Raw genomic sequence first — 26,474 nt, 5'->3', positions numbered from 1 at the left:
TGTTTAAGAGGAGGTTAGAGGAACATCTTGCTGGGGTCGTTTGACCCCAGTACTCTTTCCTGCCCTGGCAGGGGGTCGGACTAGATGATCTGCTCAGGTCCCTTCCGACCCTAGAAACTATGAAACTATGATCCCCATAAGATTAGTAATGAATGCAGGCATAACATGAGCAGTCTTTTTCAAATCTAGCTTAATTTATTTAAATAAATTAGGCTGCCAGTGCTAAACAAAAGACAGGGTTTTTCAATGAGTATTAAGTAAGTTTTCTCTATTTTTTGTACACCTTTCATATGTGCTGCACTGAATTAAAAAAAATACCAAGTGAGCAGCAGGTGAAGCAACGTTGGCAACATTAAACACATGCTTTAAGGGAGGTTTTTTATGAGATGTATTGAGATGTATGAGGCTAAAAAATATGTTTACATTGTTCTGTAAAACACACATAGGCTGGTTGTTTAAATAATGAGTTGCAGTATTTATAACAGTGCTTAAATCTAAAGAACTAGGAAATACCAGCTCTTCAGCTGTGAGCTACAACAGTCATGGCAAAGGAACAGAGGTAGAGATGAAGATTGCAGGAGAGGTGAAACTGAAATAGTAGTATGTGTGAGGAATACAGCAGGGATGGCAGCTGAAACTGAAGAGATGGGGAAAAATAAAGGGGAAAGTAGGAGGGAGAGGTGTTAAGGATATCAAGGTTATAGAAGGTTCCTAACGAAGGCTATACCTGTTAATTTTGATATCACAGCACCCTTGATTGTATGTTCTGTCACTGAACTCTGTATAACAGAATTTACTAAATTTGACTGCTGTGTTCTTTGTTTGAAATGTCATAGGGGAAAATGGGATATGCATGATATTTTACAGTCATGCAACATGTTCTTGAAGTACAGGCAGTCCTCAGACTTATGACCCAATTGGTTCCTGAAAAAAACGCGTCTTAAGTTGAAATGTTGTAACTGAACCAATTTTCCTATAAGAAACAATGTTATAAATGGGGGATTGGTTCCTGAACCAAGGCCCAATACTCTGTTTTCACCAAAAATAACCCAGAATTTTATAGTTAATCAATTATAGATGAGTAATATAACTACATTAATGTATTTATATTGTAGATAGCAATCATATTGATTTGGAAGAATTTTTTGAGGTGACTTTGCTGGACTTTTTGAAGGGCTCTTAGTTGGATTTAAAGGGTTCTTGGCTGGAGTCTTCTCAGAAGTTTTGGCTGCAGGTTTTTGTGGAGTCTTGTCTGCTTTCTTAAAGAAAATGTCCAAGGAAGTTTGGACAGATGTTCTCCAGGGAGATGGGCGATGCAGCAAACTTGTCTGCTGGTGTGGCATTGTGACGGATCAAACGTTGTCAGGTCGAAACTGACTTCAGAAAGTTGAAACAGGGTGTCAATTTCTAAACGTTGTAAGTGCGAAATGTTTTAACTTGAAATGTAACTCGAGGAGTATTTATTACCTAAGTTGGATAAAGAACACAAGGGAAAGTGGCAATAGATCACGAGGATGAGGAAAAGAGATTTAAAAAAAAACAAAGAGAGAAAGATACGGTTTTTAAGTGAGATACCATTTTTAAGACTCCTGGCTATTTTTTGTCTAGTTTAATCACTCTTAAAAATGAAAATCCTCATTAAGCTTGAATTTAGTAACAGAAAGCTATACATGACGATTAGTAGAAGGCTAATGAGAAGAGATTAAATTTGAGAGGGGATTTGAAGATTAAAATATATTTGCTGCTAGTTCGTTACAGAGGAAGAGGCTACTCCCTCTAAGAAAGAAAGACAGCACTGAGTTGTTGTTCATTTGCATTGCAGTATGGGAGCCCTACTCATGGACCAGGACTTTCTGCCTACATTTTTGGCCTGTTGAGGTTTCGGTTTTGTTTAGAGGGGAGTAATCAGGAGGTAGGACCCTGGGACTACTCTGCTGCAGCAAAAGGAATAAACAGAACATGGAGACAGTAGAACCTTGGGGATGTTTCCTCTGCTGCTTTGGTTGGAGTGTGTGCCACAGGTCAGAACCATCTCTTCATGGGCTAGATCTGACCCTGGGCCACAGGTTGCCAACATCCTGGATTAGATGTTTGTAGGACTGTAGTCTTTAGTTACAAAAGAAAAACCTTCAGGGTTTCCTCAAATATCTATGTATTCCACGTGTTAGAGGCAGGAAAGGTCAATCAGTTTAATCTCAGATATTATTTAAAAGGGTTTAGGAATATATTAAACTTTGCTTATACCAGCTAGTATAGAACATGTAGCTAAAAATAAAGACTGCTGTCTTAGGGCAGAGAGAACCTTCCCGTTTTGAACTTCTATAAGAAGATTAGAGACTGTAAGTCTGCCCTAGCTTTTTGCAGGCCTGTGCTGTAGTCTTATATAAAAAGACTCTGAATTCATAGCTTTTCACATCAGAGCACTTGTAGCCACCAAGACAAAAGTTTCCATAATACAAAAAATAAAAAAACAAAACCAAAAAAAAAAAGCACTCGAAGTTCTTGTTTGTGTATGTGTCTGTCTGTATGATTCAACTTGAGATATATATATTAGGGCTATGTGAATTTTCACAGGGTGTTTCATTTCAAAGCTGTTTGGATGCATTTTGAGCTTGAAACAGTGAAATTAAAAGGAAACAAAAAAGCCTTTGAAACAAAACAAGGGAACTCAAAATGTTTCGAAAATTTCAAAATGTTTTGAGTTTCAAAGCCGGGCTTACTTGGCTTCAGCGCCAGTCCCAGCTGATAGCAGTAGCCTCATGTCATCCGGTGCAGATCTGGGGACTGTACCTGTCTGGGAGGATTCTGGTGCAGCCCCCAGCCCTCCTGGGAGTGTGGACTGCTGGACCTGTGTGCCAGATGACAGCATGCTGTTGCTGCCAGCTGGGGCCAGCAGCAGCACCAATGTTCCTGGCACTTGGCACAGGCTGCGCCCCATGCCAGTCCAGCCAGCAGCAGCAGCGCTTTGTCATCAGGCAGGCAGGTTGGGGGTCCACCCCCACCCCCAGGAGGGCTGTGGGGTCTGTGCCAGACTCGTCCTGGGGGTGGAGGCCCCCCAGTCTGCCTGCCAGATGGCAGGAGGCTGGTTCTGCCACCTGAGGCCAGCAGCAGCACCAGTCTTCCCTGGGCTGCACCCAGCGCTGGTCCCAGGTGGCAGTAGCAGCCTCCTGTCATCTGGCAAGTGGATCAGGGGCCCACTCCCTCGGGAGGAGTCCAGCACAGCCCCGCAGCCGTCCGGGGGGTGTGGGCCTCCGGAACTGCCTGCCAAATCACAGAAAGCTGCCACTGCCAGCAAGTGACAGGAGTTTTGCCTGTCAACAGCATGAGGTGCAGTTTCCCAGGAACCTCTGTGCTTATCTCCTTGAAATTTGGCAGGGTACAATCCCTGCAAGTTTCATCCAAATCAGGAAAAAAATGACTAAGTTATATGCAGTTTCGTGCTTCCCCATTGTAGCCTATAGGTGAAACGTCGAAACAGTTTCAACGAAACAAAACTCAAAATGAAATGGTGTTCCATCAAAACGGAAGTCAAAGCAGAACAGTGCTGTTTTGCACAGCCCTAATATGTACATATGTATGAGATGCAAATCTATCTTGGATAGATTTGCATCTCATACATATTCCATAACTCAGCTTTCCTTGGTACTGTGGGACTCTGTAGTGGTAAAAGAAACAGCTGAGCTCCCATAAATCTCAGACCAAAGGGGCTTGATTTTCATACTGTTTTCTTGCTTTTTCTATGTAAAAAATAAGCTATACATCTTCCTATCATACAGGAATTTTATTGGTAACCAATAATGAATTGTGCCATATTGACTAGTCTTCTGGCCATCTCTAGTGAATCTGTCAGATATTTAAGGTACATATACATAAAGTTGAAAATAAACATTCCTAATATCTTCTTAATTTTAACATTAAGGAATATTGCTAACAGATAAAAATGGAAATATTTAGAGGCATGGTACATTTTAAAATATTTTTGTCAGCTGTAGATGGGTTTAATTTTAAGGTAAAAAGCCTTACTGACTGATTTCAGTGAGAGTGCTGACTGAGTTAGGACTACAGGATGGAGCCATCTAGCATTTCGATAGTATCCTAAATTTATTATTATTTGATATAAAGTGGTTTTTACTGTCTGTGTTATAATGTTATTCTGCTGAAAGTCATTTTTTTATTACAGAAACAGCCCAAACTAAACTTGAGTCTGCTATTGCGTGCTTCCCAGAAATTCAAGGAAAACAGTAAGCAATTGCAAAAAAAAATTTCAATTACTGTGTTACATGTTGATGTGAAAATAGATTTATTATGAATTTCTCTTTTCCTTCTGAGTATATTTTCTTTTTCTTTTTACTGTAGTAGATGAGAAAAGTAGCATTATGAGAACAGAGCATGTAGCCATTTCACTGCAAAATAAATCAGATTGTGAAGCTGAAGAGGTCACTGAATCCCCTCCTAAGCCTTTGTCCCAAGTCAAGTCCTTCCCTCATCCCATCCATCCCTCACCCGGCTCCTTTTCAAAACGTTCCCAGATGGCTCCTCCTCTTCTGGGCTTCACACAGGTAAACTTTCTGTTATTTTTTTTTATAAAGGTAAAGTTTTTGTTCATATGTTGTTTTTGTTTTTTCACACTTTATGGTTTTCTGAAGATGGTGAGGATACTAAAATGGAAGGTCCTCAGTCATCAAAACAAAACCTCAAACAAGTAGATACAAAGGACAAGAAAGAAGGTAAAAAACTGAGAGATCAAGAAAGTTCAGATACAAGCAATCAGGAGGAAGGAGAATTAGAAGAGGAGGAGGAAGATGGAGAAGATGATGAAGATGAGGAAGAGGAGGAAGAAGAAGAGGAAGAAGAACTTAGTCGAGAAGAAAAGGAGGATGAAGACTTAGAAGAGGAAGAAGAAAGTCAGAGTGATGGCACAGATGGTAAGGAAGAGGAATGTTTTAAGAAGTCACAGGATAAGGGAGAAATTGTTCAAGAATTGGAGACCATTAGCAATACCATTAATTGTGAAACAGAAGATAAAGATGGAAGTGAAAATGTACCTGAAGGTAATCAGAAAACATGTGAAGACATAGATCAGAACATTCAGGAATCCATTGATATTCCCATGTCTTTTATAGATGGGTTTTATGAAGGTTTAAATGAAGATGTAACTACAGTATCATCCAAGCTGATAAATAGTGGACAGCCTCAGCGAGAAGGTGATAATGAACACGAAGAAATGGAATATCAAAATCCAAAGAAACTGCAAGATACTGAGGGAATTCAGAAAATAAGCTGTGTGACTGAGGCAGGGCTTCACAGAAAAAACAGTTACTCTTCTGAATACTCTGAAATGACAGCTGGGGAAAAAACTGCATCTCCATCTGTCTTAAATAGCTGTGACATTAAGGGTAAAACTTCAGATGTACAAGGTGATATCTCTGAAAGTGATGATGATCCTTGGTCAGAGACAGGAAATCAAGGGCATGAAAGCAGAAGTCATAATGCTGTGAGCGCTAAACCTTTGGAGCCAAGCGTTGGAAAGGAACGATATGAGAATCCCGAGGAACTGGATAATACAGCGTGCAGCTTATTAATACAAGAAAGTGAGAATTTGCCTTTACATGATCAGGAAGAAATTATGAAAGAAACATTTCAAACAAGCACCAAAGTAAGTAAAAATGATCAATTCAAATTGTACACAGGTAATGCAGAAATAAAGAAAAAAGATAATGACTGTCAAGTGAAAAATGTTAACAGAACAATGATAAAATGATTCATGGAATTTAAATCTGATCTAATCTTCAGTAGAGAATAAAATATGACTGATCATAATATTCTAATAAGTATGAGTATTTATGTATTAGGGTAGTAACGAGCAATACTTTTTAAATTTAAATGAAATTTTGATGCAATAGGGGAGAAAAAAAGCAAAATGTTAGATTTCTTATTTGTAGAGTCACTGTCATCTCTGGTCAAAGATGGGTTCACAGTATATTGTTTGTGAAGAGAGGCTGTAATCTTAATAAACTCTAAATGTCATGTGGCAAATGTGTCTGTGGAGGGATTTTTGCCACAGAATAGTTCTCAACCAAGGCAACTGTTTGTGGGTTGGGGTTTTTTTGTTCTTACCAGGATTAGTGAAAGCTAAACCTAAGTGATTTGGTATCGAGTAAAACAACTAAATCACCCTGATTTAGCTCTCACTACAATTGGGTAATTGTGGTCAAAGAACAAATGCTATGCATCTGGCATTTTTTGACAAGTCCCTGCCCTCCCAGTAATGTCACTTTAATTTGATTGCTTGTCCATGCTCTAACTAAACTAACATGCCTCTCCAGCAACTCTGGCTGCGTCTGTGATTTTCAAGCTCAGACAGGTAATGACACCATCTATGAATGCCTTCACGGCTTTCCTTTGAGCATCCAAGGTTCTTACTGCCATTGACTGTTGTACCTGTTGCTGGCTTTCTAGCCATCATGCCTCTGGCATATGAGTGTGGCTTCATCATCATCAGCAAAACTTATAAACTGAGTTATTTTTTTACATGAAAAAGGGAATAAAACAAAATTCATTAGAGTCAGAAAATGAATTGCACTATCTGAGAGATGGTGTCCAGTTTTCGGCCCCCAACTACAGAAAGGATGTAGACAAAATGGAGAGAGTCTAGCAGAGGGCAACAGAAATGGTTAGGGGGCTGGGACATGTGACATATGAAGAGAGGCTGAGGGACCTAGGCTTATTGAGTTTGAAGAAGAGAAGGGAGAGGGGCCATTTAATTGTAGCCTTCAACTACCTGAAGGGGTGGGGGGTCCAAAAAGAATGGAGCTAGATTGTTCTCAGTAGTGGCGGATGACAGAAAAAGGAGCATTGGTCTCAAGTTTCAGCAGAGGAAGTTTTTCCTGGATATTAGGAACCAGTTTCTAACTAGGAGGGTAGTAGAGCACTGGAATAGATTACCCAGAGAGGTTGTGGAATCTCCATCCTTGGAGGTTTTTAAGACCCTGCTGAACAAATGCCTGGCTGGAATGATGCAGTTGGGGCTGGTCTTGCTTTGAGCAGGGGTTGGACTAGTTGATGTCCTGAGGTCCCTTCCAACCCTAATTTCTTATGATTCTATGGTGACCAAAGTGTTCTTGGTTGAAGAGGTTCAGTAAAGGAAAGAGCTTCAGAGGAAATGAACTGTATCTAGATTCTCAATTTTCTTTAGAAAATGCTGCAACATTTTTTTCACTGGAACAAGAATGATACAACCTTGATGTTCCCATCTAGTCAAATATATCCCATCAAAAAGCCACCCCTTTCCCCCCCAAAAAAACTTAAATTAAAAAAAAAAAGCAGCCATTTAACCTAAAAAAGAATTTATATGTCTATACCCTAAACAGAGTACTTCTTCAAAAGAGAGTTGAGCTCATGGTTCCATACAATCCAGTAGATACTTAGTGTTGGTATTTATTCTGGCAGGCTCTTGGGGATGGTAATACAAAGTAGTTGCAATGTAAAATCAGAAGACAAATGTAATGTCATTTTTGTAGTATTTATGGCCAGATATTTTCCATTTAATCTCTTCATTAGGAAGAATCATCATCATCATCATCAGAGGAGGAGGAGGAAGAGCAACTGCAAACTTCAAATGTGGATAAAAATTTGATTAATGTTAACCCTGAAGTACAGAATCCCTCAGAAAATGTGTCTGTTAGGAAAAGTAAGTTAATACTAACCCAAATGTTTTTTCTTGGTTTAACTAGTATGAGAGTCCTGATAGCTGAAAACTGATAAACTGCCTTCAGTACTGCGGATCATGTGAACATTTCGACTTATCTGCAAATCCTGGCAAGAAATGACAGAGCAGTTGTGAAATCTAACAAAGCAGTAGCTTTGTTCCTTTCTTAGGGTGCCAAATGACAGTACTGTTTAATTGTACTGTTCTAAACATTGCATTCTAGGTTTCATCATCACTTTTTGGCATTTTTAGAAGAGCTAGTTGTAGCAAGAAGATATGGCATACTTAGGCCATATATGTATACTACCAATTACTGAATCTACCTTGGTGAATTGGTGTTCAGTGGTGAAAGAACAGGTTAGGGATTATTTTAAAAAATGGAAGTGTATAAGTCCATGGGGCAGAATGTAATGCATCTAAGGGTGCTGAGGGAGTTGGTTGATGTGATTGTAAAGCTGCTGGCCATGATTTTTGAAAACTCATGGCGACTGGGGATGTTCCTAGACAATTGGAAAGGGCAAATATAGTGTCTATCTTTAAGAAAGGGAAGAAGGAGAATCCAAGGAACTATAGATCAGCCAGGTTCACCTCAGTCCCTGGAAAAATCATAGAGCAGGTTTTCAAGAAATACATTTCTTAGCACTTGGAGTAGCAGAAAGTGATCAGGAACAGTCAGCATGGATTCACCAAGGGCAAGTCATGTCTGATTGCCTTCTATTATGAGATGACTGGCTTTGTGGATGCGGAAAAAGAAATGAATGTGATATACCTTGACTTTAGCAAGGCTTTTGATACCACTTCCCACAGTGTTCTTGCAAGCAAGAAAGGAAGTATGGGTTGAGTGAATGAACTATCATGTGGATAGGATCTGGCTGGATTATCTGGCTCAGAGAGTAGTAGTCAATGGCTCACTGTCTAATTGACAGCCAGTATCAAGTGGAATGCCTCAGGGGGCAGTCCTGTGGTGGGTTCTGTTCAATATTTTCATCAGTGACCTGAAAGATGGGATGGAGTACACCCTTTGCAAGTTTGCAGATGACACCAAGATGGGGGGAGTAGTTGACAGGCTGGAGAGTAGGGCTAGAATTCAGAGAAATCTCAACAAATTGAAGGATTTGACCAAAAGAAATAGCATGGGGTTCAACAAGGACTAGTGCAAAGTCCTGAACTTAGGATGGAAGAATCCCATGCACTGCTACAGTCTTGGGACCAACTGGCTTAACAGCAGCTCTGCAGAAAAGGACTTGGGTGTTACAGTGTATAAGCTAGATACGAGTCAACAGTGTGCCCTTGTTGCCAAGAAGGCTAACAGCCTACTGGACTCCATTGGTAGGAGAGTTGCCAGCAGAGTGAAGGAAGTAATTATTTCCCTCAATTTTGCACTGGTGAGGCCATATCTGGAGTACTGTGTCCAGTTTTGCCCCCCCCCCCCTTCCCTCCAACTACAGAAAGGATGTGGACAAGTTGGGGAGTCTAGCAGAGGGCAATGAAAATGGTGAGGGGGCTGGGGCACATGACTTCTGAGGAAAGGCTGGGGGAACTGTGTTTATTTAGTCTGGAGAAGAGAAGACTGAGGAGGTATTTGATAGTAGTGTTTAGCTACCTGAAGGGTGGATCCAAAGAAGATGGAGCTAGACTGTTCTCAGTGGTGGAAGATGACAGAAAAAGGTGCAATTGTCTCAAGTTGCAGCAAGGGAAGTTTAGATTGGATATTAGGACAAATTTTCTCACTAGGAGGGTAGTGAAGCATTGGGACAGGTTATCTGGAGTGGTTGTAGGATCTCCATCCTTGAAGGTTGTTAAGGCCCAGGTTGACAAAGCCCTGGCTGGAATGATCTAGTTGGTGCTGGCCCTGCTTTGAGCAGGGGGTGAACTAGATGACTTCCTGAGGCTCCTTTTAGCCCTAATTTTCTATTATTCCATAATACAGAAGAGGCTTTTGAAAGCCTTTTCCAGTGTCTAGCAGAGTTTGAGGGATGACTAAGAGCAGGATGACTTTGACTCAGTCCCAGTTCTCAGAATTTTTTTTTTTAAGTAGCAGCATTACCTGGAAGTGGTGTTTTTTCTTCTCTTCGACAAATAGGATTCAAACCTTTCCTTCTGATAAGACCTAGTTACTGTCATACATTCTTTTATCACATTTGAAATTTTAGTGCTACAATTTTTTGTTTAAAGTTCCTAGGTCCCTAAATTTCAGCTTTCGACATGCCAAGAATGTACCCAGTGAGGTTACGTCTTAACAAGTTTGGCTAGTACAGAGTACTTAAGCAGTAGAGTACTTCCTTAATGGGCATATGTTACACCAGTCATTTATTCATTCTCTTAAGTCTTAACTATAACCCTAATATCTTTTTACAGTTTTAAGTTCCTTCAAGCTAACCGATAGAGGTAGAAAATTAACTTCTGATTATTTCAGTTTTTCACATGTATTGGTTTAGCTGGCCATATCCAAAAAAGGGACCTAGGCATCTATGTTTAACCTACGTTGTACTTTAGATGCTGGTGTCCAGCACCACAGTGTTGAAATCTGTCACTTAGCTACTATCTAACGCTCAACGCCCTACATCAGGGTTGGCAACCTATGGTCCGTGGGCTAGATTTGGCCTCTGAAGAGGCTAGATCCAGCCTGTGGCAGCTCAGAGAATCAGCAGCACCCAGCCACTGTAGCAGAGTAGGCATCCACAGGGTCCTAGTACCTGCCTATTCAGTTTATTTTGTCTTGCCACATCGAAGGCATTCCCTGGGTGCTGGCACCCACCCTTTTCTACCTATTTGCTTTGCAGCCTCTGCTGATTGCCAAGGGATATGGGTCTGCAGCTGTGGGGGGAGGCTTGGTTGTAAATAGCACCCCACAGTGGCAAATTGGCTGATGACCCTTGACCTCAGAACCTCATTTTTCAGCGTGAAAATTCCTTGGGTACCTAAAAATATGTTTCTGTGCATGTCCAGAAACATCTCAGGCTGAGCACATCATTGTTGCTGATCAACTGAGATCCAGAAACTAGGGGTGCGGACAGAAATAACTTTTGGAATATTTCCAAGCATAGTGGGTTTAGGAGCATTTAAAAAAGGTAGACAAGGTTCTTTGGGTGAAGCTGATATCTTTCATTAGACCAACTTAAACAGTTGGAAAAAGTTTTTGCAAGCTTTCAGGTTTAAAAACCCATTGTCAGACTGAGGAGGTCTCTGCAGTTGGTGTGTGCTCTTCCTGGATGCAATTTCAAAAAGGAATTGTTTCAGCCAGAGGACATACATTGTACTATTGAGGACATAAGCCTCTGAAAAGCGTGGGATTTGAAATACATCTTATATTTGTGTTCTTATTGGCTACTTCTAGGCGTCTCCCTGTTTAACCTGCTAGTTGTATTAGATCCTATTCTAAGGTATATTCTCTAGGAAACCTAGGTACCTAAGCAAGAGTTCTAGACTTCATGGACCAGGCACTAAAAGGTTAATTATCAAGATACTCAGCAGTGTATATACTCTTTTGGCTCTGTCCCTTAGCTGTCCTTCAGCTTTCTTTTGTTTGTATTCAGCAGGTATAGAGCTGCTTTTGTTGGAGGACTGAAGAAAAAAACCTAAAGCATGCAGCCTAAAGCAAATGTGACTATATAGTGGGCAGTGCCTTAATAGTACACATGGTTAAGATTGGTTTCCTCTTGAGAGATGATCCTTGCATTCATAATCAATGAGAGATATGTACAAGAAAATAAAATTCCTTATTTTATTTTGTAGATATGATGTCAGCATTAGGATTAGAAGAGGAGGAAGATACAGAATCACCCTGGGATTCAGAGGTACTTTCTATTAAGACAACTATTATTATCATATTATTTCCATTCAGTCATTTCCTTTCCAGTGCTTGCTTCTGTTGCATCCCCTATACAAGACTGGACTGAACTGCCTTCATGTTCCTTTATAGTTGGGTGGATTTAAAGATTTTGTAAGAGTGGGATGCAGTACTTCTATTATATCAGGAGCTGTATAGTTAGGTTTGTTAATAACCTCCTGATAGCTAACCCCTCATTTAGAGTCAAGTTATAGCTTTGTAAGGAATCTCAGGAGTTATCCAGTTCAGCCTTCTGCAAATACAGGATATGCTAGTCTGAAATCATTCTAGAGAGATGCCTAATCAGCTGTATCTTGAAAACCACCAACGAAGGGAATTCTACAGTTTTTCTACACAAGTCATTCTTATTTTTCCACTTTTCTTACAGTTAGGAGATTTGTCCCAACTCTGCTTTGCTGTAGTGTAAACCCATTGCCTCATGTGTGGCTCGCTGGACCAAAAAAGAAGAATTTTTCTCCATCTCTTTATGGAAGCCTTTAAAATATTTTAAAATTGTCCAAAACTTCCTCATGTTAAATTTTCAGAGTTTTATTACTTTTGGTTATTCTGTTTCAAATATAGAATTATTCTTATTATTACCTAGGTGCTGTTGAAGTAATTTGTGGCAGAATATAATCCTTTACCTTTTTCTTCACAAATTTCCTATCTAGGCCTCCTTGTTAGCTGATATACATGTGCTTAGAACTTGAAAAATTGTATGCATTACAGATACATAAATAGCTATGTTCTCTTGTCTTTCCTATCTGAAAGTATGTATAAAGGAAAAGACCCAGCTGTCATTCAGTTTTGTAGACAGTGGGTGCATCTACACGTGCATTAACGTGCTTTAGCTAATGTACATTAAATCTAGTGCCTCCATTTTGAGATACTAGGAAAATGCTCATTAGCTTCTCCTAATGCACCTTAACTAAAGAGCACAGGGCACTTTTACATGTGCTCTGGGAATGAGGAGGTGGTGCTTTAATTAGAGCGGCTCTGGAAGCTACTCTAAAGTGCCACAGCTTCTCATTTATCAGCAGTGGGGGTGCTTGAACTAAAGCTCATTTAGTTCAAGTGCCCTCGCTGCCATTTTGAAGCACAGGGACATTGATGCATGAGATGCAGGACGCTGTTGGAGCATGGTAATTGCCGTGTTCCAGCAGACTCAATTAATCGAGTTTGCTCTGCACTGTAATTACAAGTTAAGATAATAAAGCACACACTGAAAAAAGTTGCTAGAATAGCAACTACATTTTTATGATAAATGCCAGTTTGTATCTGCAGTGAAGGTAAAGTTCGTATCCTCAATATTCAAGTTTACAGGGACCATGAACTGCAGGTCTGCAGTAGAAGAATTTCAGAACAGAAATCCCAAGCAGGCCAGAGTTGATAAAACCAAACACTATCTTAAAACTTTAAGATTCATATTTTTAAGTGAAAATATGTTAAGCTGTCTCAAAAGGAGGTGCTTTCTCTGGGCGCTGTTAATGTCTTCTTTACTGGGTACGTCTACACGTGCATTTCAATGTGCATTAGCCTATTTTAATGCGCGTTAAAGCATCACAAAAAAACCCAATCAGAACTCATGGCAGAGGTGATATCTTTTATTAGACCATTAGATATTTGCATAAAAATGTCTTTATTTGAAAGCTTTCGGGCATCTTTTTTTCAGGCATAGGAGGATGCAAATATTGTAAAATTTCCCCTAGGGCCTGAAAGCTTGCAAATATATCATTTGGTCTAATAAAAGATTTCACCTCTGCCACTAGTTCTGATTCCTTTTGCCTGTAGACCAATATGACCACAACCTGTATAACTAAAAAAAAAGTGCTTTTTAGTTGATGTGTATTAAAATTGGCTAATGCACATTAAATATCACTTGAAAACCTTGTGTGCCTGTACACTCCACACTTGTGTACAGGCAACCACAGTTTTGAAGTGACACTTTTGCACATTAGTCTATTTTAATGGTCATTAAGTAAAAAGCATGTTTTTAGTGACACTTCAATGTGCATTAAAAATAGGGCAATGCACATTAAAGTTCATGTGTAGATGTGCCCAGTAAGGAAGAAATTAACAGTGCCCAGAGTTAGCCCCCTCCCTTTTGAGACAATTTAGCATAGTTTCACTTAAAAATATGAAACTTGAAGTCTTAAGATCATATTTGGTTTTATCAACTTTGGCTTGCTTGATGCTCTTCTGAAGTTCCTCTTGTACTGCAGACCTGTTGATCATGGTCCCTGTAGACTTGAATATTGAGGACATGAACATCACCTCCACTATAGGTACAAACTGGCATTTATCATAAAAATGTTGTTGCTATTCAAGCATTTTTTTCAGTGATGTGCTTCATTGTCTTACTCTGTTCCCCCCCACGTTATACTGAATTATAACAATTAATTTAGTTTTAACAAGGCAAATTCAAATATCTTGGTGATGAAAATTTGAACTGGTGTTTTACTAACCTTCTAAATTACTCGTATGTAATGTTGCTTCCAAATAGATGGAATAATGGCATCTGGGTTATTTCCAGAGTTTTTGCAGAGACCCTTGGTGTTGAGTATGCTATGTAGCTTGAAAAACAGGTTTATTTGGAAATCAGTCTGATACTAATTTCCAGATAGCCCTGGAACTAAATATTTGGAAATTTTCTGTGGTAAATGGCTAAAAATAAATTTTACCCCGTTTGTCATGATGGTTTGTTTGTTTGTTTTTCCTCAATCAACAAGTGTGCCTCTGAAAGCCCAAGAAAACCATCAGCTGGTTTGTTGGCTTTACCTGCACTCAGACCTGAAACACATATGCAGAGTATTTCAGAGGAACCAAACAAAGGTATTATCCTCATTGAACTATTATGCATCCTTCGCGAACTTCTACAAAATAACCGTAATTTCATATATACATATGTATTAGAAGGGCTTTAAAAAGTCTATGCACTCTCAACAGCAATAGAAAACTTTTTGTTAATCGCTATTATTGATGGTTTTGATGATATTTAATTTAGATAAGACCGATGAATGCTTTACCTTTCAAATTCAGGAGATAATCTCCTTCAGAGAAAAGTTATTTTCTTGCTCTATTGACTACAGCAGCTTAATGGAGGAGTAATCGGAATAAGTCTCTTTAGTAGCTTGGATTGTGTTTCCGCTAGTCTTATACTTATCCACCACCCGCCTGCTAGTTCCAGCCTGTGAATTAGCCCTGCAGCCCTCATCCAATTTGTGGGGCTGAATCAATTGAGTACCACTGCTTTGGTATGGTGCTTTTAAAATAAGTAAATCACTATTGAAAAATGATGACAGAAGCTTTGTAAGGTATTTCAGTATCCCATTTTGAGAAATCCAAATGATATATTCTTTTATAACAGCGCTTACAATTTATAGTATTAAAATAGTATTAAAATGTTGGTATACATCCTCCCTTAGACACATTTTACATACCTTCTTTCATAAGAGGATCAAGAAATTATAAGATGTCTAAAATAGAGGATTCAAGAAGTTTAGTCAGGCCAGTAGAACACGTGGGTATGGAAATGATTTTACATCAGACAAAAATTTAAATGCTGTTATTGAGAATTATACTACAGGTGGACAGTAGAGCCAAACAGAAAACTTTCTATTATTTGTTTTTAAGCTAAACAAAGTGATCATTGGATTATTAAACTGAAATTATATCATTTAATGGTGACCTTATTTTTCCTTTATTTGTGTATAACTCTCACCCTTCCATTCATAGACAACAAAGTTCATAACTACATAAACACTTGTAGCATAATCACAGTAATAGTACTATTGCATTGCTTTATGCCATTGAACTACTGCAGTCTGCTTTTGTTTTTTTCTAATTTTCTAATTGGGGTGCCAAATACTACTTAAAAAATAATTAAGGTTTGTACTTGTTCTGTTAACCAGCATGGCCTTATTGCTTCACATGACTATTCTTGTTCAGTCGCTTGAAATCTGAGGTGCATGATGGAACAATCATGTTTTACCATACTAACACAGGTGGGGTTGCTATAAAGTATATAATCTAATTAAAATTAGGTCTTTGGGAATTACATATATGCTAAAATAACACTGAAAATAAGCAGTGCATAGTTATAAACCACTTGCTCTGCATCAAGTCACTGACTCTTGCATGTAAGCATTTTAAGTAATCATAGGTAAAACTTTTTCCTCTTTTAGATTTTTCAGAGAAACACAGTGATTCACAGGTAAATACCATTTATTCTAAGAATTTGTCGTATTAATTAATATGTAATTATCTTCAATTTTAATGTCCTATGTTGTTATTTTATAGCAAAAGTCCACTCGAGAAATCATAGAGACAAATGACAACTCTTATCCCACAAAAGTGAGGGAGAGTGGGGAGAAGCAAAAATCAGGTAATATTTACAATGTTAAATTTTGGTGGAGCAGCTAGAACCTTTAATAGGAAATATTAAGTTAAAATGTTGTTGACTTTTCACTTTTGCAGATTTAATGGAAGAATTTGGTTTAGATGATGCAGATGATATTGAAGGTATTTGTAGTATTTTAATTGTAATTGCATGCATAAATTACTTACCAGAAAATGTATGAACTTCCATAGTTAATTTTGCTAACATTCTGGTTTTTAACAACATACTGTATAGCATTTTTCTAGTTGTTAAGGAACACAAGTGAGTCAAAAATAAGCTTCCTTTTTGGATCCTAAATTCCATGCACAGAATAGGTAAATGTATAGGGATTTTAGTTTGGTTGTTTTAGCATACACATGTATAGTGTACATGCATACATGCACAGATATAGATATGTACATAAATTTGGAAAGTTTTTCTCTTTTATCGTGTATTTTTTTATTTTACTTATCAGTCCTGAGCTGCTTCTGTGTTCAGGGTTCTGTATTCCCACTGCAAAAATAAGGTGGTATACCTGTACAGCTGAATGAAGGGATTACAAAATCTTGGACTCAGATCTAGTCAGGTGAGATAATGTTAATGCATTTCAAAGTAGGCTTGGCAAGCCAGTCAGTTGATGGGTCAAATATTGTCAGTTAACTCGTCAATTGACTGAATATTTTTTGACCAGTCAAAGATTATAGCAATTTTACAAAAAAATGTACATTTTTTCATAGTTTTCTTGACAGAAACATTATTTTTTATTTGAGGATCTCAAATTGTTTTTCTGTGTTGTTTAAAAAATTAATACTTTAGGTTAGCCTTAATTATAAATCCAGTTGACTTTAAGCTTCCCTTTTTTTCTTTCTGTTGCAATAGCTGATTTTTTGGAAGAAGCTTGAAAGCATTGAGAAATGGTTTATTAATAAAACATGAGTGTTTTTTCCTTTTGTAGTATGAGACTCTAGGGACCTAATACGTGGACTGAGACTCCAATATACATCCAAACAGTAGTCCCTTCACAGGATTTTCTGCTGATGCTTGCTCTTTCTCTACTCCATATTTTAATAAGCTACATGGCACCTTTTTCTCTCCAATATTATCTCAAGACTTAATAAAAACTTAATGGGCAGGGAGTCATGCCCTTTGTAGCTGGGAATTTCCAGTATCTGAATGTCCAAGGGGCCCTTATTTTAATTACTCTGTAAATTTTGAAAAACTGTACATTTGCCAAGCCTTACAGAGAATAGAATGAGGAAGATAGTACTTTCTCATTCTTCTTCAAGTATAGATTAACTTCTATCTTCTGCCCTCAGAATAAGGTTTTCAGGTCATAGCAAATTGTCCCTTTCCCATATGTATAAAGTAAGGATTTTGTGAGCAGTATCTTTTATTGGACCAATGACATGGTTGGGATAGACTTAGACAAGCTTTTAAATGCAGCTCATCCTTCTTCTGTTCCAAAAATATCTCCTCCTCCCACATATTTCCTGAACCATCACTGCTACTACAATGCTACTATGTTTCTCTGTTTTTTGGCCCTTATTTATTAGGAAGGAAGCCTTAGTACAAAAGGGCTGGAAAAAGCTCTGTCCCGTACTCATAAGATAACAAAAAATATTTTAAAGCTTGCTAAAGTGCAAGCTGACTGTGTTCTCTTAACCACAGTTTCTGGGTGTGTATAAACTGCTTTGTATGTGTCTGGAGTGAATGCAATACCTTGAATCACTGTATGTATCTGAGGATACAAAGATAGTCTTCTCTATGACAGCAGTTGATTTCTGTGTATTTTGCTAGAACTAAGTTTTACTATAGGAATTTTTAATATATTATTTTTTTACAATATATTGTTTTTCACATTTTTTTCAGATGCATCAGACTGGGATTCTACCAGTGTTTCACTTAAAAATTTACCCAATAATAGAAGTTCCATGGTCATGACAGTTGAGAATCATGCTTCTCCATTGTCAGCACTGACAGCAAAAAATGATACAGCAGGAACAGATTGCAGAATTGCTCCTCCAAAAGTAGAAGAAATGTCAAATGATCAAACTGAAGCTTCCCCCCAAAATACCAGTTTACACCTTGTCCAAAAGCTAGTAACTCCAAAGAGCAAAGGTATTTTATTTGTTAATAACATATCATGTAATTCTTTCCAGTTGGCTTAATTACATTTACATATATCTGGATGTCACGCTGTGGAAAGAAGTGTCTTGAAAACTGAAATGTTGGGAATGGAAAGCTACTGTGGTCCCCTCTTGCTCTTCCCTTGTTCCATGTCTACGCTAAGGCTTAGGGTAAAATTTTTCAAGAGTCCTTAAGTTAGATTTTTCAAAAGTCACAGAGACTCTGGGGCGATTAAATCTCATTTAAAATAAATTATCAGGAATATGTTTCTCAAGCAGTGGATTCAACATATAGGATTAGACTCAAAATCTGAGTAGATGAACAACCACATGAAAGTGTGGAATAAGCACAGAAGTTAAAAAGGAGCAATCATCAAAAAATGACACAAAATTTAGGAGTTACAACTTGGTGTAGACAAAGACATGGGGCAATCTCTCTTTAATTTTTTTAAAAGCCTGCATTTTCTGAAAAATTCATCTTGCTGCTTAAGGTCAGTTAAGGAAACTTAGTAGTTATATCTGGATGTCACGCTGTTTTTAAAGCCAGGCACTAAAACGGGTGGCCAACCTGTGGTACTGGTGCTACAAGTGGCATAGGCAGCCTTTGTGTGCGTCACATGGCAGATTGGGGAGGGGACAGCAACAGATAGGGAAGGAAGCAGAAAGCTATGCGGCAAATCAGGCAAGGAACATAAGGCTGAGGTCAGAAAACAGCAGCAGATTGAGCAGGAGAATGGGATCGGCACAGCAGTTTGGGAGGGTATGGGGCTGATTTGTGGTAGGTCTGCCAAAAAAGTAAGCCACTGATACAGGATAAAGATTAGTGTTGACTTATTATAATCATCTATAAAAGGTTTTATTGGTTCAAAATTAAGATATCAGTTTGATAGTAAATCTCATATTTTGCAAGTTTTCTTGTTTCCTTAGTTCATGTAGGCAACTTTGATTTTTCATTGATGTGTTGGTTTGTATTAAAACTATCTTCATGTGTTTTTAATGTAATTATTTTAGCTGCAGAATCTGGTTATTCACAGAATACTCCTGGTATGATTAAGTTTTATTTACAAATTATCTTTTTATTCATTGTTCATATAGATGAATTGCCAGAACCTGCTGTTAACGTGTCTTTCCCAGACAAAAAGGGGCTCAAAGATCCAGGTGAAAATTGTGAGAAGCAGGTGAGTCAAATAAACCAGAAAAGACTATTAATGTTTTGCTTAATTTTATGCCATCATTACATAAAAGTAGTATCAGTCTGTTCACTTGCTGAGTTGCTGGATGAGGAATGTCAAAAAGTTATTGCCATGTATTAAAAAAACAAAACAAAACTGTACATGATCCATAGCACCAATGAGCTTTGCTAGATAAATGATCCTGTGGACTAATGCCATATTATGACAGATCTAGTAGTAGAATGTATAACTAACGTCGCCTGACACTTCACATTGTAGGACCTTATTTTTAGTAGTTTTAAAGTTGCTAAACGTTACCCCTTGAGACTGAAATTTGCTATCCTGGGCATCTGCTTCAGACTTCGTTTTAATAAAATAAAAAAAGTTTGTGTTTCTAAAATGAAATTGGTCGGGGGTGGACATGTTGCTCAAATGTAAAAATTCTATCAACTTCTTTTAAAAGCTTTAGTGTTCCCTTGCTTTTATGAAGGAACTGGCCTCTTTAGCAGGGGGCATGCTTTTAGTTTTTCTCTTAGAAATTCACTTATATTTTACCACGTTACAAGCAGTTTTGAAAAATTGCAGGTTGCCTCTCTTCAATAGATACTTTTTAGACCTTTGTAGCTAAATCACGGAAAGATTCCATAGGTGCTTAAAGAAGCTAAGGATATATGTTAGCACAGAGCATATTACAGAGATCATGACTATAATTTCAGCTCTTTCTGCTATAGGCTGTGTCATGTCTAGGCATGTGCACTGACAGCAGAGAGACTCTCGTTCTCTCTCCCTTTGTGCTCTCAGTGACCCTCAAGCACCATGGAGTTCCAGGAAAATGCCAAAGGCTAAGATTAAGACATTTCTGGGAAACAATAGGTGCAGAACAAAGGTGAAGGGATCTGGGGCTTAGATCATTATCTCTTTGATCCTTCCAGTCAAGGAAAAGGGCCCAGGCAGCAACAGGTGCATCCTGCAGATCAATACCTGGCTGCGCAGGTAGTGTCACCTGCAGGGCTTTGGCTTCTTCGACCATGGGATGTTGTTACAAGAAGAAGAGATGGGATCCACCTGAGGAAGAAAAGGAAGAACATATTCCCAGACAAACTCGCTAACCTAGTGAGGAGGGCTTTAAACTAGGTTCACTGGGGGCTGGAAACCAAAGCCCTGAGGTAAGTGGGGAAGCAGAAGACCTGGGGGAAGAGCAAGCATCAGGGGCCAACAGGGGAAGTATTCTCATACTTCCCGAGAAATCAGAGCAATCACCTCGTTACCTCAGGTGCCTGTACATGAATACACGGAGCCTGGGAAACGAGCAGGAAGAACTGGAAGTCTTTGCGCAGTCACGGAACTATGATGTGGTTGGAATAACAGAGACTTAGTGGGATAGTTCACATGACTGGAGCACTGTTGTGGATGGGTACAAACTGTTCAGGAAGGACAGGCAAGGAAGAAGATGAGGAGGAGTTGTACTTTATGTAAAAGAACCATATGATTGCTCAGAGCTCCAGTATAAAGCTGGAGATAGGCCTGTTGAAAGTCTCTGGGTTAAGGTTAGAGGGGAGAGCAAGAAGGGCAGTGTTGTAGAGGGGGTCTGCTATAGACCACCAGACCAGGAGGAAGTGGTGGATAAGGCTTTCTTCAAACAGCTAGTAGAATTTTCCCAATCACAAGCCCTGGTTCCTGTGGGAGGCTTCAATCACCCCGACATCTGCTGGAAGGGCAATACAGCAGCGTGCAGGCAAGCCAGGAAGTTTTTGGAGTGTTGGGGACAACTTCATGGTACAAGTGCTGGAGTGGCCAACTAGGCGCCATGTTCTTCTTGACCTGCTGCTCACAAACAGGGAAGAATTGATGGGGAATGTAGTAGTGGATGGCAACTTAGGCAGCAGTAACCATGAGATGATTTTGTTCAGGATCCTGAGGAAAGGAAGTGTGGAGAGCAGTAGAGTACAGACCCTGGACTTCAGAAAATCAGACTTCATCTCACTCAGGGAACTCATGGACAGGATCCCCTGGGAAGCCAGTCTGAGGTACAGAAGAGTCCAGGACAGCTGGCTATACTTTAAAGAAGCCCTACTAAGTATGCAGGAACAAACCATCCCAATGTGAAGGAAGACTAGCAAGTATGGCAGAAAACCAGCTTGGCTTAGTAGAGAACTCTTCAGTAAACTAAATCACAAAAAAGAAGTTTATAAGAAGTGGAAACTTGGACAAATAACTAGGGAGGAGTATAAGAGCATTGCTTGGGCATGCAGGGGTGAAGTCAGGAAGGCCAAAGCACAATTGGAGTGCAGCCAGCAAGGGACGTGAAGGTTAATAAGGGTTTCTTTAATATGTTGGTAGCAAGAGAAGGTTAAGGGAAAGTGTGGGTCCCTCACTGCATGTGGGAGGCAACCTTGTACCAGAGGATGCAGAAACAGCTGAAGTGCTTAATGCCTTCTTCACCTCAGTCTTCACAGGCAAGGTCAGCTCCCCGACTACTGCACCTGGCGGCACAGTTTGGGGAGGAGGTGAGCAGCCAACCACAGTGAAAGAACAGGTTAGGGACTGTTTAAAAAAGCTGGACATATACAAGTCCATAGGGCTGGATGGGATGCTCCCTAGGGTGCAGAGGAAGTTGGCTGATGAGATTGCAGAGCCACTGGCCATTATGTTTGAAAACTCATGGCAATCAGGAGAGGTCCCGGATGATTGGACTTTTCCTTTGGCAAACATAGTGCCCATATTTAAGAAAGGGAAAAAGGAGGATCCAGGGAACTACAAACCAGTCAGCCTCACCTCAGTCCCTGGAAAAATCATGGAGCAGATCATCAAGGGATCCATCTCAAAGCCCTTGAGGGAGAAGAAGGTCATTAGGAACTGTCAGCATGGATTCACCAAGGGCAAGTCATGCCTGACCAACCTAATTGCTTTCTATGATGAGGTGACTGTGTCTTTGGGTGCGGGGAGACCAGTGGATGTGATATACCTTGATTTTAGCAAGGCTTTTGATACGGTCTCCCACAACATTCTCACAGGCAAGCTAAGGGAGTATGGGATGGATGAATGGACTGTAAAGTGGTTAGAAAATTGGCTGGAGCATCAGGCTCAAAGGGTAATAATCAATGACTCAGTATCTAGTTGGCAGCCAGTATCAAGCGGAGTGCTCCAGGGGTCAGTCCTGGGGCTGGTTTTGTTCAATGTCTTCATCAACAACCTGGAAGATGGCATAGAGTGCACCCTCATCGAGTTTTCAGATGACACCAAGCTGGGTGGAGTAGTAGATATACTGAAGGATAGGGCTAGGATTCAGTGTGACAAAGAAAAATTGGAGGATTGGGCCAAAAGAAATTTCATGAGGTTCAACAATGACAAGTGCAAAGTTCTGCACTTAGGACGGAACAGTCCCGTACGCCAGTACGGGCTGAGGGCTGACTGGCTGGGCAGCAGCTCTGCAGAAAAGGACCTGGGGGTTACAGTAGACAGTAAGATGAATATGAGCGAACAGTGTGCCCTTGTTGCAAAGGCTAATGGCATACTGGGCTGTGTCGGTAGGTGTGTTGCCAGCAGATTAAGGGAAGTGATTCTTCCCCTCTATTCTGCACTGGTGAAGCCACATCTGGAGTGCTTTGTTCAGTTTTGGGCCTCCCACTACAGAAGGGATATGCCAGTACCCTTCCCCTGCCCGTGCCATTGCCCCTCACTCCCAAGCTGCAGCCCCCTTGTCCTGCTGGTGCTCCTCCAAACCTGCTGCCCCCCAGACCTCCTATATATGAGAAAAGGTGCATGGGGGGGGTAGGGGGCTGTAGGCACAGTCGATGTGTGTGGGGGATATGCTACCCCATATTTCTGTGCCCACAGAGGGGTGCAGGACTGCAGCTGGGCCAGACCAGCTCTGTCCAGGACCTGCCTCCGTGACCCAGTGGGAAGTACCTAGCACAGGAAGGAGTGCCATGCCACCATGACTGCCAGAGTGAGGTCCCCCCTGCTCATTTGGCAGCAGTGGGATGCACAACTCTGTGCCACTGTGCCTTTACTTGGTGACTGTGGTGGTGCAGTATTCCCTTCCGCTTTGGGTCCTGCCCTCTGGGCCTCAAAGGCAGCTCCTCAGGTGTGGAAATCAGTGCTCCCCATTCTCCCAGGATACTCCCTTCCTCTTTAAACATCCTGAGGTACTTGCAACCTGGGAGCCTGGCATGCCGGCCAGTGTGTTTAATTCCTCTAGCTGCAGGTGCCCCTTTACATTTTTTAACACTACAAAAATAACATCTGGAGACAGCACAGAACTGCTGAAATAATGGGATGGTATTGGGACATGCTGCTTAAGCAGTTTGGGACTAGGATAAGTCTAACATTTTAGAGACTGGGTCAAGCTAAGTCAAGAAAATGGGGGAGTATTTATGATGACAAAGGTAGGGATAAGACAGGTCTAGGACAGGGGCAGTTTGCAGGAGATGGGACAAAAGGGTTTGTGTTTTAAGGGAAAATGGGTAGTGTGGTTCCAGTACAATCCTTCTGCAGATCCAGAAAAGGAACCCAGTATTTCTGAGTCTCAGCGTTCATCAGCTATCAGAGGTGTTACACCAGTAGTTCTCAACATTTTTAGACTCAAGGCACCCCTAAGGAAATGCCAGTTCTTGCTTTTCATTCATTTTTTGATGATAGGAAAATAATAGAGCATTTTTTTGGTGCTAAGAGTTCAAACCACAGAAGGTCAGAATGTTTTTAAATTATGCATTCCTATTTGAAATCTCTGAGTTTATCCTGTGAATCATGTTTGCACACCTAACAATGCTAATGTTGTGTGGCACTGCACGGCACCCTTGAAAAAAATCTCAAAGCTCCCTGGTTGAGAAACACTGTGTATGAGCAGGGTGGCTATGACGGTCCAAGAATTATGAAAGGATTTTTTGTGGGGGATATATTTTTTTGGACCAACTGCATGGTTGGACTAAAGTATCAGCTCCAAGCAAGTGTCTGTGAAATTCACCAAGAAATTGTTTCATTCCCCTCTGGCAGTCTATTCAAAGAATAAAAATCTATTCCTCTTTCATTTACTCTGTTAGTTCAAATGATAATGGTCAGCCTGCTGATAAGTCATATTAACATCAATACAGTACTACACAATGAAATTTCAGGGAGGGGAGGTGTTACTTATTGTATTAAACTAGGAAATTATTCTTCAGAATGATATTAATGGAAGAAAACATGGACAAAAAGAAAACACTCTAAAGTTATAAAAACTAAGGTTTCCTGTACCACCTGTTCCCCTTGTATATAATCATTCTGATATGTTACCGCTTTTAATTATGAAGCCATGCACCATTTTTTCTCTTACCCTATTTATGTGAATAATCTCACTGATTTCAATGGGACAGTTACCTTAGTCTGCTTTTATGGGATTACATACTTGTAGGGAGAAGGTCTTTTTTTACCTTTTTGTAAAAAACTCCTTTTTGTTGAAGGGAAGTTTGTACTTGGGAGTCATCCTAATATAACGGTTGGCTATAGAAGAATCACCTTTGTAGTAATGGTACAGTAATTATTACTACATTGGACCAAGTGATGGCAGCCAAAACATTAGCCATAGAAAGGAAGCCAGTAAAATAGAGTATTGCATCAAAAGTGACACCTCTTGGTTGTATAGCAGTTTTTAAATTATTGAGGGTAAGGTAATCTGTGTGGATAAAAATTGGTGATTTTTTTAGAAATCATAACTTTAAAAAATGCATATTCCTTTTAAAAATACATTTATATGAACTTGTCACAAACTGTGCTAAGACTAAATTTACGATTGTCTTAAAATATTTCATTTTTTAAAAATATACATGATTGCTGCTGTCATTTTAAAATGTAACTACCAAACAAATGAAAGTCACTTGGAAACAGTTTGTCAAACTGCTTAGCAGCTTTCTACAATAGTTTCTTCTTGTAAGCTGTATCAGAAGTATTTTCTTCATTGCAGCTAATCAAGCAATCCATTTGAATCATTCGTATATTCAAAATTGAGAAACCTATTGGAAGTTGCAAAGCCGAAAATCTTTTCTTCCTATTCCAGTCTCTAGTAAAAATGAGGTATAAGCATATGAGATCAGTCGGTTCTAAAATTTTGAAAGACATAGTAATCAGAAAAAGTCAGTTTATTCTGTTAATAATCTACACCTAAAACATAATTTGTTTAATAAGTCTGTTTTAAATATAGTAGCTCCTTTTCTCTTATATATTCAACATATTTTGTTGTATTTAACTAAGAAAAATATTTTATATTGCTTTTTTATTCGTTTCAAATTGTATTTCAGTTTCTGTCTGTGTAGAACTTCATCCAAATCATGAATAAAAAACTACTTATGGCGAAATCTATCACTTACCATTTCCTAATAACATAAACATTTAAGAAGCTGAATTTAAATGTTTATTATTCTATTCAAATGAATATATAACCTCTTGGTTAGGAAAAATAGTATCAATTTTAGTTTAAAATTATATTTAGTTGTAAATTGAAATGTTTATTTGTTCTCAGTGACTGGAATCACTTTTTTGGTAGAATAACTAAAACGTACACATATAAGACAGGACTAAAATAGTCAAGATTTCCTGTCTTCTGATTTAAATCATGCTTAGCATTTGTTTTATATTATTATGAGTTGAATGAGTCCATCTTGATTTGTCATTCATTTTGAATAACTAATTTTGTAATTCTGAATTTGAAGATGATTGTATTTTTAGTCACAAATGTCAGTGATAGACGTACATTGGTTAGCAGAACCACCTCTACAGTTTGTATTGTTTTCTTCAAACAACTTGAATCCAGAGTCCTTTCCTGCATTAAAAGTTATGGGACTTAGAAATCTGTACAAGGCTTACTTTGCAGAGCTCAACCCCACGTCATTCCAGTGGGAGCTGAAGTTTGCCTCATAACTATGGAAAGGTCCCACAAAACCTGGAGGATCCCAGAGGATTTGTCAGAGGCCAAAGCATCCTTGTAGAGGCCCAAAGCACCTGTCCCAATAGCATGCCCCTTTTGAAAGCTTAATACCCACTGGATTTATTTTACAGATTCATCCTATCTTGGCATCTCTTTTGGTTTAGACCAGTGGTGCTCAAACTTTTTCCTTGGTGGGTCAGATGGGCTGTGGCTGGTCCGTTGATGGGCCTGATGGTCGTTCTGATCCAGCGCCCAGGGTCAGTGTGGCAGCCACCATCCAACCCCAGGAAGGGAGGCGAGGGGCAGCCTAGCCTGAGCCCATCTCAGCAAGGGGGGAAGGAGAGCTACACTTGGCCTGGG

At 39.5% G+C, this 26,474-nt stretch overlaps 1 protein-coding gene across 1 annotated transcript in view; it reads left to right on the top strand.

The window, feature by feature from the left end:
- The window catches only part of ANKRD26 (ankyrin repeat domain 26), a 119,281-nt gene that overhangs the window by 31,750 nt on the left and 61,057 nt on the right, over positions 1 to 26,474 (top strand). Inside the window, exons 11-20 of the mRNA XM_019543428.1 lie at positions 4,181 to 4,241; positions 4,357 to 4,559; positions 7,561 to 7,690; positions 11,444 to 11,505; positions 14,267 to 14,369; positions 15,722 to 15,750; positions 15,837 to 15,921; positions 16,014 to 16,058; positions 17,785 to 18,033; positions 19,137 to 19,219. Of these exons, the coding sequence (XP_019398973.1) occupies positions 4,181 to 4,241; positions 4,357 to 4,559; positions 7,561 to 7,690; positions 11,444 to 11,505; positions 14,267 to 14,369; positions 15,722 to 15,750; positions 15,837 to 15,921; positions 16,014 to 16,058; positions 17,785 to 18,033; positions 19,137 to 19,219 (1,050 nt within the window). The remainder of the gene's footprint in view (positions 1 to 4,180; positions 4,242 to 4,356; positions 4,560 to 7,560; positions 7,691 to 11,443; positions 11,506 to 14,266; positions 14,370 to 15,721; positions 15,751 to 15,836; positions 15,922 to 16,013; positions 16,059 to 17,784; positions 18,034 to 19,136; positions 19,220 to 26,474) is intronic.

Source organism: Crocodylus porosus, unplaced genomic scaffold, assembly GCF_001723895.1.
Source record: "Crocodylus porosus isolate Cpor-Errol unplaced genomic scaffold, CroPor_comp1, whole genome shotgun sequence".
NCBI classification, from domain to species: Eukaryota; Metazoa; Chordata; order Crocodylia; family Crocodylidae; genus Crocodylus; species Crocodylus porosus.
This window is presented reverse-complemented; position numbering and strand designations above follow the sequence as displayed.